The sequence below is a fragment of the Gavia stellata genome, chromosome 11 (assembly GCF_030936135.1).
Source record: "Gavia stellata isolate bGavSte3 chromosome 11, bGavSte3.hap2, whole genome shotgun sequence".
Classification (NCBI taxonomy): Eukaryota; Metazoa; Chordata; class Aves; order Gaviiformes; family Gaviidae; genus Gavia; species Gavia stellata.
In genome coordinates this window covers 24186844-24202340 of record NC_082604.1, presented here as the reverse complement: position 1 = coordinate 24202340, position 15497 = coordinate 24186844, and the positions used below count along the sequence as shown (strand labels likewise).

Genomic DNA, 15497 nt, shown 5'->3' with positions numbered 1-15497 from the left:
GTGAGCAGTTAAACTCATAGGAGTCTCCCAAACCATTAATTGCTATGAATGATTATGTGTGTGCGTAGTCAGTAATGTATCTGTTAGAAATATATCATATTATGCATAAATAGTCAGCTGGGCCATATTTCTTGGTGAGCCTTATGCATATATGAATGAAAAATGAAACAATGTATAGAAAAACAATTGCATAGAAAGAAATGACCCAATTAAAACGAAAGGGCACAGTGCAGTAAGTCAGTGGACTAAGTAAGTGGAGTGATGCGATGTCTGCGGCACATGGCTGTGTGTCCAAGGGAGCAGCTCTCCCCACCGGCGGTAGAGGTGAAGCCATCGGAAGGGATTAGCCCTCTGAGCAACTCCTGCAGGAGACTCCAGCCGTGGTATCGCTTGGAGCCGTCTTTAATCTGCCTTGTCCGGGTAACTCTCTGTGACAAAGTCTCTCTCACCTCTCCGAGTACAAAATACACACACTTTTAAAACGATTAATTTATAAAAAGTCTATTTTCAATAGTAGATGTTGTTACTTGTTTTGAGAGATGTGCAGCCAAAGTGTAAATTTAATTGTAGCTTTATCTCTTTGACAACAAAAATTTTAAAAGAAGCTTTCTGCTTCCCCCCCCCCATTTTTACTTAAACCGAAATATATTTTTAATTCGTGTTATCGCAGACAAAGTAAGCATTCTCCGAAGCAAATACCTTGGGGAGGGAAGGGAAAATTGATTCTGGGTTTCCGAAGTGGCGGGGGGCAGTGGCGGTGCAGCCGCCGGCGTGGCTGCCGAGCAGCTCGGGGGACGTCGCCTCCCGCGGGGAAACGGCGCGGGTCTGCGGAGTCGGAGCTCAAATGTTGGTTTGACTTTCCAGAAGGCAGCCTGCTCCCGCTGACTTGCTCTGCGGCAAAACTCATATTTCATCATCGGGATTTTTGCCTAAAATTGCAGGATTAGAGTCATAGTGTAGAAGCGAAATCTCGACCTGGTAATAACCGTGAATTCATTTGACCCCCAGGTCTTTCAAACATTGCCCTCGAGGGAGTAAATGAATGTTGCTTGCGGTGTAGTTCTCACACATACAATAAAACCCGAACCACACGATGCCTGTGAATGCTAACCCGGAATTTGAAAGATAATGAAAGTTGTACAGAAACATTGTTCATTACCTGAAAGACGGGAAGGACCAATATTCATCAGTCTTGTAACCTTATTAAAGTAGTGCAGGAGTTGGGATTCTTTCCCAGGGGCTTTTATAAAATAATTATTTACACCACCGAGTTTTGATAGCATGGAAAGCAGGCATTTACTGTGTAAACTGAGAAGTTTTCAGAAACTAATTAACTGCGCTTTTCACCAGACATACAAAACTCCTTGTGGGAGAATCTTTTGTTAGGTCCCAGCTAAAAGGCCAAGCCAGTCCTCTTCAACGTGAGCACGGCGATTTTGGGGGCAGATGAGACAGGCGGGGTAACTAGCAAGCAGCACAAAGGTGTACCTGCCCAGCCTCTGAAGAGGTGCTCTGGCTGCTCCTGTTCTGGTTGGGTGGAATTAGGGCACCATTAATGAACAATAGACTAGTTTTTACTTACAGTGAAGTTATTTATGTCTGCAAGTTCAGCGGCGACACTAAGCCCACCACCCTGATGTTAGCTGTGCTGTTAGTTACAGCCTGGAAAGGGCTGGTCCAGATCTGTTCGGCTGCTCAGTACCTTTTGAAAGGTGCTTGTTTTCCCAGGCGTAAGCAAGAAAAGTTCAAGCCACTGAGCTGGTTTGCAAGTGCCAGCTTGTTATTCTCAGCATATCATAACCCCAGTTATTTATCTCGCCCTTTTTCCCAGCACAGCTAGTGCTTCCTGCTCCAGGTAGGAGTTTCTTGGTAAAGTTAAGTGGTGGCTTTGGCCATTAAATCAGATACTGAAGAGATAACACCTTTGGCTGCTAAAGGTGATACGATATCGAGCCTCTTAGTGGGTGAGCAGCAGACAGGTTTATCTCTAGCCATACAAATAAATCCGTTCCCAGCGCTCGTGCTGATGTGCACAGTACTGTTCTGCTTTCTATACCCAGGGAGTGTATAGATTTGCCTTTTCTGACTTTATCATGCAGGCAATGACCCCTCACTCGCTTTACTACGCTCGCTGTGTGTAGTCAGTGCAGCTAAAAATTCTCTTTAACGATTTCTGGTGTTTTTTAAACCTCCGCCGGCAGTTATTGTGTACATAACGCCACCAAGGCAGGCCAGCAGCCACTCTGAACGCTGTGTCGGTAAGATGTTAAGGGTGTAGCTGGAGCAGCTTAGCAACTGCATCTGGACTTTCATCCTCTGCGTGGAAGTGTCTGCCCACTGACTTCAGAATAACAGTCTAACAGTTAGTCCGTAAGATACTTTCTCTTACTTTAAGAAATTATAAAAGACCTAACTTTTTACAGATTGCGAAAGTTCATGAAGGGCCAGAGTTTTTGCCGTACGCAGAATATATACGTGTGTCCTTGTGAGTAGTCATAGAGAAAAACATTTCAATAGAACATTGGCAGGATATCATGCCTGCAGCTCCAAGTCTGTCTGAATTTATGAAAAACAATTATGCAAGCATATTTCCATAATAAAAGAAACTGCGTGTTGATGGGCTGAGCTGGCATAGTAGTAATATATGTTTAAAAAAGTCTATTTGGATCTCACTATCCAGTTTTCTGATCAAAATATTATTTAAATTACAGACATGTAGCTCCAAATATCTTTGTTGCAATTTCATGCTCATACATGTGTCTGTATATATAATCTCAAAAATTTAACTTATCTGTCTTATTTCAATCATTCAAGATTCTTATAAGCTATCTAATCCAGTATCAGTTTTCACTGGTCCAAGTTTTTGCAGCAAACGTTGATTTCATAGCATCAGACAAATGTGACTAGAGCAAGAAATCCCGTGAAAATTCATGCAAGAATTTGCCAGTTGATATTTTTTACCAAAAAAGCCTGATACTACGTAAAACTTCTTGCCTTACAACTTGTTTTTCACATTAGATTGAGCAGAGGTTTTCTTTTTGGCAAGACTTAAGTGTGCTGCTATAAATTAAAATCTTTAACTTTTGAGAGCACGGTGTTTAAGTTAAGATGAGACGTTTTGTGGTGTCACCTACTTGTCAGTCTGTTAAAAACAGATTTACGACTTGCTCAGAAAGAATCTGCTTGATATATGGGTGTCACACACAACAGTTGCAGTGCTTTTCAGCTGGAAGCAGTGTGTTTTCACATGAGAAGTTAAATATTCTCCATTATATAAAGATACATCCAGAAGCCATATTCCTAAACAAGCAGTTTACAAGCTGATTGCTAATATTTCACTACCAAATCAGGTGTTTCAATTGTCTCAAGAAAAGTCTAGGAAATGTGTAGCTAAGCACCTGCATCATTCATCTTACACCTTCTAAAATAACAAAAAAATCTGGAAAAATCTGTTAAAATGATAGAGTGAAATTTGATGCATAGGAGAAATGAATAAAGAATATAAAACCTTGTGCTTTGATTCCTTCTCATGGAGGCTAGCTAAAAAAATATTCTTTATGTTTTCGCTACAATTAAGACAGAAAAATGTAGCTGTATTCATTAGAAGTGAGGAGTTTGCGGCAGCGAGCTTGAGGCTATGGAGCCTTTGAGGCTTCCCTGGGCTTTTTTCAGAAGGCGTGCATAAAAATGTGGTGTCTTTCCAAGACAGCCAGTGCAACTGTTGTTTTCTATTTCTTTTTCTTTTGAGCCAGTGGTGAGGGGAGATTTTTTTCCTTCTTTCTTGGCTTGATAACAGGAGGCTGTTCTCTGGGAAGCTGCCGTTCGGTACGTGCAGCTGATGAACGATGCCTCCGGCACGGTGCCAGCGGGCTCTCCTGGTGAGAAAGGCGATGCTAGTTCTGTAAGCTCGCTCAGTCTGGGCTTATGTGGACCTGTGTTTCCAGAAGAATACAGCTGCACTGGTGGGGTGATAAAGTTGTTTGGGTGCAGGGGTTTGAGGTATTTTTTCCATGTTTTATTAAAAGACAATCCTCACCCACCTGCCATTGAGGTGTTGCACCCAGGGGTGACTACGGATCGTACATGCAGTCTTTCTTTCAGGGCACAAAGTGATGGATTTGCAATTAAATTTTAATTGACAAGTTGGACTTCTGTTGTGATTTTCCCTTATGCTTTTGAATCAGCATAACCTTGCAGATTGAATTGGGTCTTTTTACTTCTTTGCAGTTGAATTACTGCAGTTTCAAATTAGGAGAAGGAACAGGATGACTGAAAAAGCCATCGGAGTTTTGTTAGACAATCTCCCTAACAAAAGCTTTCGAAAAATAATTGTGTACAAAACAATCTATAGGATAAAGTCTTTGTTCCATTTAGTTCCACTTCTTTTCTGGTAATGGCCACGGCAGCAGGTACCTCCAGCATGGTGCAGGGCATCCTTGGCTGGATGCTCAGACAATGACGAGCCAGCTCACTGCAGGGGGACATCTCTCTGTATTCCTCGTCTGTTAGAGATTAGTTTATGCCGTGAATCTGTATTTTTGTGTTGTTGATGACCATTTCTGACCCTTTACTTTTCACCGCTAGCTCTGAAGTTTCCTTTTTACAAGAAATTGATTGTGAAGATGCAAGTAAAAAGCAAATACTTAAAGGATAAGTGTTTTTCTTGGAATTCAGAGTAACCGATGTTTCCTTTATAGGTTACAAATATTCAAGCAAGAACAGTTTTACTTTCCTGGTCACCTCCCACTGGCATTCTAAATGCAGATAGACACAACAACGGTTTGCCTTACACCTGTACCTACGAGGTTGCCTTATCGGATAAAGGGAGGGATGGAAAATACAAGATAATTTACAGGTAACAGCATCATTTTAACGTTTGTGTTCTCGTTAGGAATAAATTCTTTGAGCTTTTCGGGGTGTATTTTGGCACACCCATCAGCCGCAGAAAAAAGGCACGTTTGAACACCGTGTAGTTGCTCCCTCGCTGTCCCGTCGGCCCCCCTCGCTGGAGGAGCTTGCAGGGAGCTGGTTGAGTGCGTGTCACAAGGTCCCTAATTGCCTTCTCCTCCCGCCTCCCCGGCGATGGCAGATCTCGCATGCCATGCCGTCTCTCCCATTGCCAATAGAAAGGTTACTTTTTTCTCTTGTGCTAAATGTCAAAACCTTTCGTGTACACTGTCAAAACCTTTCGTGTACACCATGCAGACGGGATAGCTGCCTTCCTAATGGGCTAAATTTGTGGGGGCTGGCAGAATTAAGAACAGTAAAGCTTGCTTTTTGAGCTAACGAGCAGAAGTTCGAGGGCTTTATCGCTTTGTAGTGTCTTAGGGGAGCAGAGGAGGGAGCACACCAATCAGCAGGCTATATAGGCTCCCCAGAAAAACCCGACTACTTGGCTCTCAGTAGTCACCAGTAAAAATTCTGCGGGATTTCTGTCTCTCTTTCCAGTGATCCTCTGAGCTCATTCTGTGATCAAGTCCATACGGTATTACGCCTTTCTTTTTCCCCGCTAATGACATCTAGGATAGAAAATTTTGAGATGCGATGACCTTGGCTGTTGTGAAATAGCTAATCCTTCCCAAATCTCCCTAAACAGAGTCCAGGTGGTACAGCATTTATGGAATTACCTCTCGAGACCAAGCTATCTCCTTTCTTAAAATGTCCTGTGAATCCTCCTGGTATGCTAAAGGCAGGTCTGCGTGAGCTGTCTTGGGTGATATAAAAAGAGCATATTGACTGATTTTTTTTTTTTTTTTTAATTTACTTTTTCCTGGTATTTGCACTAGCTGTTAGTGAGCCAGTGTGAGTATCTCTATAGGTTAATGAGTGCTGCTGAGCTCTTAAAATGGGAAGGACACTTTCTAGTACTTCTTGTGCTTGCTGGTTTGATGGCTGCACATTTTCTCCTGGTTATGAAATGTTGTGCATCTGTTTTAAAGCTGCTAGTAGGAATCTGTCTCCTGCTGCTGGCCAGAGTACAGCCATTAGCTTAATGTGGTACACTCCGTCACGAGCAGCAGTAATCGTTATTACTATAGGCAAAAGAAAGTCTGCAATGTGTTGAATACATTGTCTTTGCAAAGAGGTGCACTCATTTCAGAGGGGACAAAACTGAATTTGCAGAGCATTGGACTACATGAAAAAAAGAAGGGTCTTTGGATTTCTGGCAGCCCAGCAGGCATGTGCTTTCTGGTTGATTGTCCTCTTGATTTTGAGATATCTCCCTGTATTTGTCCAACTGTCTATGAAATATTTCTTTATCCTAAGTAGAAAATTTTCCTGTTTTCTGTATTACTTATTAATCACTGACCTGTACCTTAATCTTCACAGAATTGGCAACACATGACTGAGCCTAGTGTTCAGTTACCAGCAAACAAACCAGAAGGAAAAAGAATAGCCCCAACGATGTTGGCTACCTTTGAAATTAATAGTTTATATGCTGGAGTTTTTTGCTAAAATGTCTGAAACTCTGTGCTTTTACTTTTCGTGGTATTGAAAGAGATTTGGGTCCAGCTGTTAGGGCATTAATTAAATATCTCCTTGCCGTGGTCCTCACAGAGAGTGTGGTTCTGGAAGAGAAAGTAAATAAGTGAAACGGTTGTGCAAGAAAATACACTTTTTCCTCTGAAGTTCAATGACTCCCGCTTTATAAAAAGTATTTTGAAATAGCGAATGTGCAGAAAGTACAAAAGTAATGTATCAATTCTGTTCCTTTCAGTGCAGGGAGGGTTGAAAAACACAATGAGCTTTATGCAAGTATCAACAAAATGTAAGGATAGCATTGAAATAAACCCATATAGCTAGTTTACTGTATAAATTGGGATGATAACTACTTTTCTGTTATGTATACAGAGCTTTATAAAGTTTTTGAGAAACATGAAGTGTGTTCAGAAATTGTTGGTATATTGTTTACTGCTGATTTTCAAATCATAAGATGAGGGATTTTCACTGGAAAATCACTGGCTGTGCTAAGTGTGATACTGCTTTTCATAATTTATTTATTTGTTGGGTTTGGGCTTTTTTCCTGCAGTGGAGAAGAATTAGAATACAACCTGAAAGACCTTAGGCCAGCAACGGATTATCACGTCAGGTGAGTTAGTGCGACTGTGAATGTACTTAAATATAAACTCTTCAATTACATGAGAATAAATGTGAAAGTGTTTTATCTAACTATACAATGTAGCTCAAGAATTTCATGGTCACCCCTGAAGAAGTTTTTTCCGTGGCTTCTAAATATTTTCTGATAGATTTTTATCTCAGACTTTAAGTTACGAGAGTGCTTCTTGAACAATACATTTTCTGCCATGTTGTTGTCGTCGCTATAGTAAGAGGGAAAAAAGGCAGCGACGTATCTGTATTTCTGTCTGTACGCCTAACAGGCCTGCAAGTGCTTGTGTAGGAAAGTGGGATAACTCAAGCTTCTTCAAAATTTGACTCAAGCAACTGGCATTTCTTCAGTTATTGTAACATAGTTGTGCTAGAACTGAAAGTACTCCAGCATGGGTTTTTCATAAGAATTCCTTGCTTTGTGAAGTCAATCTGCTGATTACAGATCCATCTGAGCATAGTAATTTCAGCATTTATTCCAAAAAAAATGAATTCACGCTGGCTTGTCTTGATATTTTCAGCGCGTATTTCTCTTTGATTCTGAAAATGTGATTTACATGTTTATTAACTATTAGCAGAGTCTCAGTTTTGTCCCCTGACGTTTTTAACACAGTCTGTGTTATCTGCTCATATTGCAGTTTTTTTAAAGACACTGCTTATGAACCAAGGCTTCAAATTCACATCCTGTTCACTTATGCTCAATATCCTTTAAAAAAAAAAAAATCCTTTCGCTCCTGTCTATTGTTTGCTTCTGGTTTTGCAGGCAAGGGCGAGGTTTGACGTGCTTTTTCACATCAAGGCTGCTACTGTTTGTAAAACTAAAAAAAAGGAAAAAGAATAAACACTTTGCTTCTGAGCACTGTAAAAGACCCAACACCAAAATGTGTCTGTCTTTCTCTGATACTATAGCTTCTTTGTTTTAAGGATATTTTCTAGTGGAGCCCTAAAATGAACTTTTCAAGTAGAAGCACGAGACCAGAAGTAACTTCTTGTAAATAAGTAAGAGCCCCAGGCTCCTGGGCCGGGCAGTAAACGGATGGTAGCGAGGAGGAGAAGGTTGTAAAACACTGCTGAGCTTCCTGCTGTAAGCAATTGAGCATCGTTTTTAACGCCAGCTTCAATCAGCAGAGCAGGCACTGTGCGCAGCGTGGCGTTGAGGTCTCGGGCGATTTTTGGGGGCGTCGGGGGTACGTGCCCCGTGTCCTGGCTGACTTGGCTCTCCCTACCTGCGGTTCCCTCCGCCTTCCTGCAGGTTTGCCAGATGATAAATCGCATGTGAACAGTTTGCCATAACTTTTCTTTAAAAAGAAGAGGTGACTGCTGAATATAAAAGTCAGACTTAAAAAGCAGCAGGACGTGTTTGTCGTGGAGGGAACGGACACTGAAAAGGCCGACCGTTTGCTTTCCGCGACAATTTTTTTTTCTTCACTGAAACTGCGTTATGTATTAACGACTGTGAAGAAATAAATCTGTTAAGGAAGGAAATTTATGGGGCCAACAGTTACTCAGCAGATCGCCTTGGGTCTCCTTAACCTTGGCAGCATCTCTCAGGGCTTCGTCTCCGCACAGACAAGCTGCTTGGGCTTGTTCGTGCCCTGCTGAGCCCTGAGCACCCGCACAACCTGGTTCGCTCTGAATCTACCTCCTGCATTTCTTCAAGTAGTGTTCTTTTATATATTCAAGTATATACTCAAGTTATATTCAAGTAGTGTACTCGGCGCTGGTGAGGCTGCACCTCGAATGCTGTGTTCAGTTTTGGGCCCCTCACTACCAGAAGGACATTGAGGTGCTGGAGCGTGTCCAGAGAAGGGCGACGGAGCTGGTGAGGGGTCTGGAGCACAAGTCTGATGAGGAGCGGCTGAGGGAGCTGGGGTTGTTCAGTCTGGAGAGGAGGAGGCTGAGGGGAGACCTCATCGCTCTCTACAACTACCTGAAAGGGGGTTGTGGGGAGGTGGGTGTTGGTCTCTTCTCCCAAGTGACAGGACAAGAGGAAATGGCCTCAAGTCGCCCCAGGGGAGGTTTAGATTGGATATGAGGAAAAACTTCTTCACTGAAAGGGTTGTCAAGCATTGGAACGGGCTGCCCAGGGAGGTGGTGGAGTCACCATCCCTGGAGGTGTTCAAGGAGCGTGTGGATGTGGCACTGTGGGACATGGTTTAGTGGGCATGGTGGGGTTGGGTTGATGGTTGGACTTGATGATCTTGCAGGTCTTTTCCAACCTTAGGGATTCTGTGATTTTTGGTGCTGTCAGAGATGACTGTGCTCAGTGTTTCAATGACTTGCAGAAGATGCCCGTTAAGCTCATTTTCGCATGGTTGCATTCCCCGGTGGTGTGTGTTTGATGCTGAGCTATGCTGATTTCCAGCGCACGTACATGCCGCTTGCCAGATGCAGACTCAATTAATTAATTGCAGTTGTTTTCACTCCTGACTGCTACCAGGTGATGGGTAAAGCAGTGCTATAGCAGTTCTTGTGAACCTCCCCCGAAAGGTTTGATTCTGTGTAGATGGCCATTGTACATAAATTACTCTTATCTACTGAAAACAAATTTAGAAATTGCCCTTTCTTAAACTTTGCATTCAAGGACACAATAGCTACAGCCAGCTCGGAGGTCATCGTCTGGTCACGGTTTGAACATTTTGTTGAGTAAAAGACTTCCAATTCGCACTTTTCTTTTTCTGCGCGGAAAATGTGAAGGGAAAAAATAACATCATTAATTTTTCAGAGAAAAGCACCTCGTGAGGAAGTGCTCAGCTATATTGTATTCGCTTTCCCACATTATTTGGTATTGTGTATCCCCCTCTGTGCTGATATACAGAGGATTTGCCTGAAATCAAATTTGCTTTGAAGATCTTTAGTTTATCAGAGTAACATTCCTGAGCTGTGTTAGTTCTAATTCATGGAGTTCCGCTAAATGTTGACACCCGGAGCTACTCAGGAGAAGCTTGTACTGTACCCGTGGACGGAGACCAGCAGTTACCACCCAATACAGTGGTACATCTGAATCAAGTGTAAACCAGGCATTAAAGTTTATACCTTTTTCTCATGAGTTCCTACTTTCTGTTGTATTCTGAAGAGGATTTTGTGTGAAAGTCTGGCAATAGGGAAGGAAATAGTGGTGGAAAGAAGAAATGATGATGATGATAACTCAGTGGTCTATGGGAGCATTTGCACAAAACTCTGTAATATTCCTCTGCTGCTGTGAGTTTTTTTGCATGCTTGTATCAGGTGAAGTAAAATAATGATAGCCACTGGTCTGTGAGAAATCTATCATTAGTGGACGGTATCGTGGATGCTTTGCTAGTCAAATATTGTGGCTGAGGCAGTGCTGTCTCATCTTGTAACTGTCAGCAGATTTATAACCCATTTGAGTATTGTTTCCAGGGTATATGCAATGTACAACTCAGTAAAGGGATCCTGCTCAGAGCCAGTCAGCTTCACCACTCACAGCTCAGCACCAGAGTGTCCCTTCCCACCCAAACCCTCGCACAGGACCAAAAGCTCCTTAACCTTACAATGGAAGGTAGGTAATACTCGGGTCGGGCAAGAAAGCAGTGAAAAATACAGTTTACTGACAGTCAGCATAAGCATTGAAAATAATTGAAAGCTGAGACAGTCATTTTTCAGTAAGGGACTTGAACTTGCTGTACTCTAACAAACCCTTCCCCATGCACGGACTTGACTGTTAAAATGTATGTGTTTCATTACATCCAGCTTCTTCTCGGTATTTGTTCAGAGGTTGCCAAGCTGTGTGCAAACCCCAAGCTTCCGTTTCACTTTAAACTGTAGTCATTTGCCTGGGGGGGAAGTAGTTTTCTCTTATTCCCCAAATCACCTTTTGTTTATTTTTGTTCATAGGCACCCATCGATAATGGTTCAAAAATCACCAGCTACCTTCTGGAGTGGGATGAGGTAAGTAGTAACTAGTTGAAATAAATACATAAATAAATGGCACTCAGACTTTACAAGGATTTGTTGAGTAAAGAAAAATAATTAAATACAGGAGAAAGTAGAAGTAGGAAAATGAAATCCTGCTGGCATTAGGTAAAGAGTTGGAAAGGTGAAAGGAGCAGTGGGGGGAAAGCTTTTCATTCAGTTTATTTTACGCAGAGACAGTGTTCCGCTTCTGTACTCTTGAAATCTAACTTTTTATCGCTCATTTGGTGTACTTTATTTGTTAGCATTACTTATTATTTAATTACTTGTGACGTATCTTAGAGTTCAGTTCGTGATCTCTGTCTTCTGGATGCTGTCTGAGCGCAGAATAAAACACTATTACTGCCTCAAAGGAGAAGAGCTGGGATCTTGCAGCCCTTTCTAAAGAGATTGTATTCAGGGTCAAAATAACGGTGTCCTTTACGTAGTGGCAATTAGTCCCCTTCCAGACACACAAGGAAATATCTTACGTCCCAAATATCTTACGTCGTTAGTGAGCAGCGTGCTGTCGGGGAGAGTGCCAAAAGCAAGACATGTGGAGTATTTGCTGGAGGTGGGTTCTGGTTGTGAGTCCTCCCTCCATCCCCTAATTCCTTTCTGCCTCCTTTCCATTGTGCAAGCCATATTTCTGCAGAAAGGATGAGTCAGCAAATATCATCTTTGAGGAAAAAAATATGTATTGGGCGACAGCGAAGGCTTAGGCAACCCGTAAAGAAAAAAAAAAAGTCAGGAAATGAAGAGTGTGAAGGGGTGTTTAGTTGTACGGTCTGAGAAACATCTTGAGGTTTTTAGTAGTCTAAAAATAATATTCTAAAGGGAGTATTCTGTTATGAATAGTTTTCCATCATTTCACTAGTAAGATGTTCTCAGATCATTCTGCTATATGTTGGACGTTTGGAACCACTTGCTGTGCAAACATTTATTGCATGCAGTATCACAGCAAGCGGGGGTCTGCATGATGAGAAACCGACTGAACGGAACTAAAATGAAACAATAATTTCAGAATGGCTTGCTGTCCCTCTCTGCATAATGGAAGGGGAAAGGTTGTCAGTAAAGAAGGAATAAGTGTACTGTGAGGTCTGGGAAAGGAGATTAAAAAGACATTTCTCCAAAAGGATGGGCCAGGATGATCCCATTACACCTTCTGTGACACCTTGATTGTGCAGTGGTGATCTTGTGCAAGGCTTCCAGTAACTTGGAGCCATGGGAACATCACAGCACTGAGCAGTGAAGCAGTGCAAACGTGAATGATTCCAGCCTGCAAAAGGAAGGGAAGCAACGGAAGGTCTTGTCAGAAGAAAGACTGACAACAGACCATTAATACAGTGCAAATACTTTTCATGTTAATTTTGTCCACATGGAGCCTAGTCATAATTTTGTATATATGTAAGGCAATTCTAAAATGCTCTTGTCCTTTAAAGCCTTTAATACTGAGCATACTCTCAGAGTTTCGTCTTCAGAAAGAATCGTGACGATGTCTAGTTTTCACAGGGCGAAAGGAGTTTGGTTTAGGCTAACTCATGTACCAATGGGGAAAAATTAAGGCATATCGATTCCCTTAGTCTGTTTTAATTACTTTGTTTTCTCAGTAGCAGTCCTGAAATCTGAGATCCCAGTGGATAGCTAGCCAGCAAAGCTGAAAGAATAATGACCCTGCACAAATTAATTTGGTACATCTTCAATGGTTTGACAAGGCTCCTGACTGAAATGTAGTTGTCTGGTTGTGAGACAGTTAATGACACCGGTGTAGCTTCTCTGAAAATTTTTTTTTCCTCTGATATGAGACAGAAATGCAAGTTGAGTTGCTGAGTTAGAACTTGCTATTAAGGCTTATTGAAGAAAAAGTCTGAAGATGCAGGCTGGCTGTGCCTGCATCTGCAGGAGACTCATCTACCTGCGATGGCGAGCTCGGCAAACTATTCCACTCGCTTTCATGTGCCATTGCAGGTTGTGCCTCTGACGTAGGGCGCAGTTAGCTACTGGAGTTACGGCACCCAAGTGCAAAAGAGAATTCACTTGCAGTGCCCTGTACCCTTGCGCTTTGTTGTGTAAACTCCACATAAGCAAAAGCACTAACTTTATTACAATGCCTCACTGTGTCCCGGTGAAATCAAGAAATAAATACATCAGAGAAGAGGAGAACGCTTGCCAGGCAACAGGGAATGCTCTGCCAGATCTCAGCTAGAGCAACGCTCATTAGCTACAGGGCACAGAATAAAATATAAACACGGGAAAATCAGTGATCAGAAGGAAATTAGATTGTGGCTGCAAAGCAGAGAGGGCTTTGCATGAGTGGAGAGCAAGAAATCTATCCGATGATAAAGTTGGAAAAACACCCTAAAATGGCAGTCTGCCTTGAGAAGTTGGGTCCTTTCCTAGGGAAGGATAGCGTGCGAGTGAGCCGTGGAAAGCCCTCGCAACCCAGAAGTGACATGCAGATCCTGGAAAGCTGTTGTGCAAAGGCCGCAGCCTCAGACTATAGAAACAAAACTGGCATCAGGCACGGGGGACGTGGGGAGTGCAGGAGGTGGTCGGGCGAGCGCGACTGGCTGTATCCCAGGCACGCTGGCATGTCCCCCCAGGATGGGCACTTCTGCTTGAGCCATGCCACCCACTCCCACCAAGGGAAGGGCTCCAGCCGCCCCGTCACGCTCCTGCACAGCGGGTGACGGGCGGTCTCTCTCGGGGGTGATTCAGATCTTGGAGGGCCTCAGGTGCTAAACGGTACCTCAACTAATTCCTCCTGTTTTTACAGGGCAAAGTCATGGTTTATAGCATCTAAAATGCGGCCAGGATTGTAGGTGGCATTACTTCCATATGCGAAAAATAAATAGTTGCTGTAAAACGACAGCAGAAGCAGCCTGTTTTACAGCCCTAGTAATGCCTTGTTAATAAACTGTTATAGCTTAAAATGCCTGGAGAGCGAAGGAAAACGATCTTCATTCTTTAACAGCAGAGCAGAAGATCAGTTCAGTGAATTGGCACTCAGTTACACGGGATGTACACTGGCAAAGTTTCCATTGACCTCAAAGGAGTTCGGGTCAGCCCCTCTTCGCGGGTATTTTGGAACTGGGTAGGATCTGGACATGCCTGCACCTCAGGTGCTGGGATTGGCAATAGTAGTCTGGCAACAAAATCAGTTAAAAGTAGTAATTAAGGAAAGCTCCACCTTCTGGCTTTTTTCGGCATTTCCCTTTGAACTTACAAACCTAAACTAGTCAATTGATGACTTGGTGTCAGGATTGATCATTCAGGGTAAGCAAAAGGCTAATTGGAAAAAAAAATGCATTAAACAACTACCGAACAGAAAACATCACTGTAAAGGAGGTGGTGCTTTCTCCTGATGCCAGCATTCATCAAAATCAGTAAACTGTAACTGCATTGAAGAATGCTGCTGGCACTGCTGTAAGAATCAAGCCTTTGTTACTAATTCGATGTGAAATGATCATTCGGTAATTAAGTGGTAGTAAATAAATGTTTCTCTTGTGCATATGGATAGCAAGAGTATCCTATTCATGCTCTATGGGAAAGTGGAGAACTGTTCCTGCGCCAGAGACAAGGACATCCCTCTCATGCAGTGTGTGTCACTCTTTTGTACAGAACTCAAAAGCAGCTTTAGTTCTGATCCTGTAAGCACCTCATCTTAATTTGCTCGAGAGAGACAGATACAATACCACGCTATTTAATGGTTTGACGGAGCATATATATAGATAAATGGAGATAATTTTGTTCTGCCACAAAGTTTTAAACTTCTCGAGGCTAGCAGAGATGCGCTCATTTATACTAGCTGCCAATCTGGGCCCTGCATCTTGGTGATGGTCCACCAGAATTCGGATGCACGGAGCACTGCGCTCGTGCTTGGACTTGTGTTTGTTCACCTTCCTGCCTTCTAGATCTGTTTGGTGCCTGTGCTGCTCCTAGGAGACATGCAAGAGGAGAGTCTTGGATAAAATTGGTACCTGTGTATATTTTAGGGATGTTTCATAGGTCCTGTCCTGTCTTCCAAATGTTTATATATATAGAAAATTCAGTCACTTGCATAGGAGCCTGCACGGTAAATGCTTTGCAGAGATATTAGGGTGTGTTGTAGCAACTGTTGTTGACAGTTTGCTCCGCAGCTTTGTGTCAGATTGAATATCAGTCTGCTGCTTTTTATTGCCAATATGAACCAAACACAGAAGTTAAGGCTGGCATGGCTGGCTTGCCTCCTGGTTGCAGATCTGATGCTGGCAGCTTTTATTCAGTCTTTTGCTGGGAGGTCTTGTGAAGGACTGTGCTCTATTCCTGCATCCGCTGTACCTGCAGTGGCCCATTCCTCCTTTTGTGTTTACTTACTAGGTCTGCTGCAGGGAATGCAGTCAGCAAAACCCATTTGAAATCTCATAACCCTTGTCTCAATAAACACTATCTCCAAGACAAACTTAAGCACTCTGTTTTAAGTGAGTGTGTAGCTT

At 42.7% G+C, this 15497-nt stretch overlaps 1 protein-coding gene across 1 annotated transcript in view; it reads left to right on the top strand.

The window, feature by feature from the left end:
• Positions 1–15497, top strand: part of FNDC3B (fibronectin type III domain containing 3B) — a 170445-nt gene that overhangs the window by 93282 nt on the left and 61666 nt on the right. Inside the window, exons 7-10 of the mRNA XM_059822504.1 lie at positions 4698–4855; positions 7031–7090; positions 10492–10630; positions 10966–11019. Of these exons, the coding sequence (XP_059678487.1) occupies positions 4698–4855; positions 7031–7090; positions 10492–10630; positions 10966–11019 (411 nt within the window). The remainder of the gene's footprint in view (positions 1–4697; positions 4856–7030; positions 7091–10491; positions 10631–10965; positions 11020–15497) is intronic.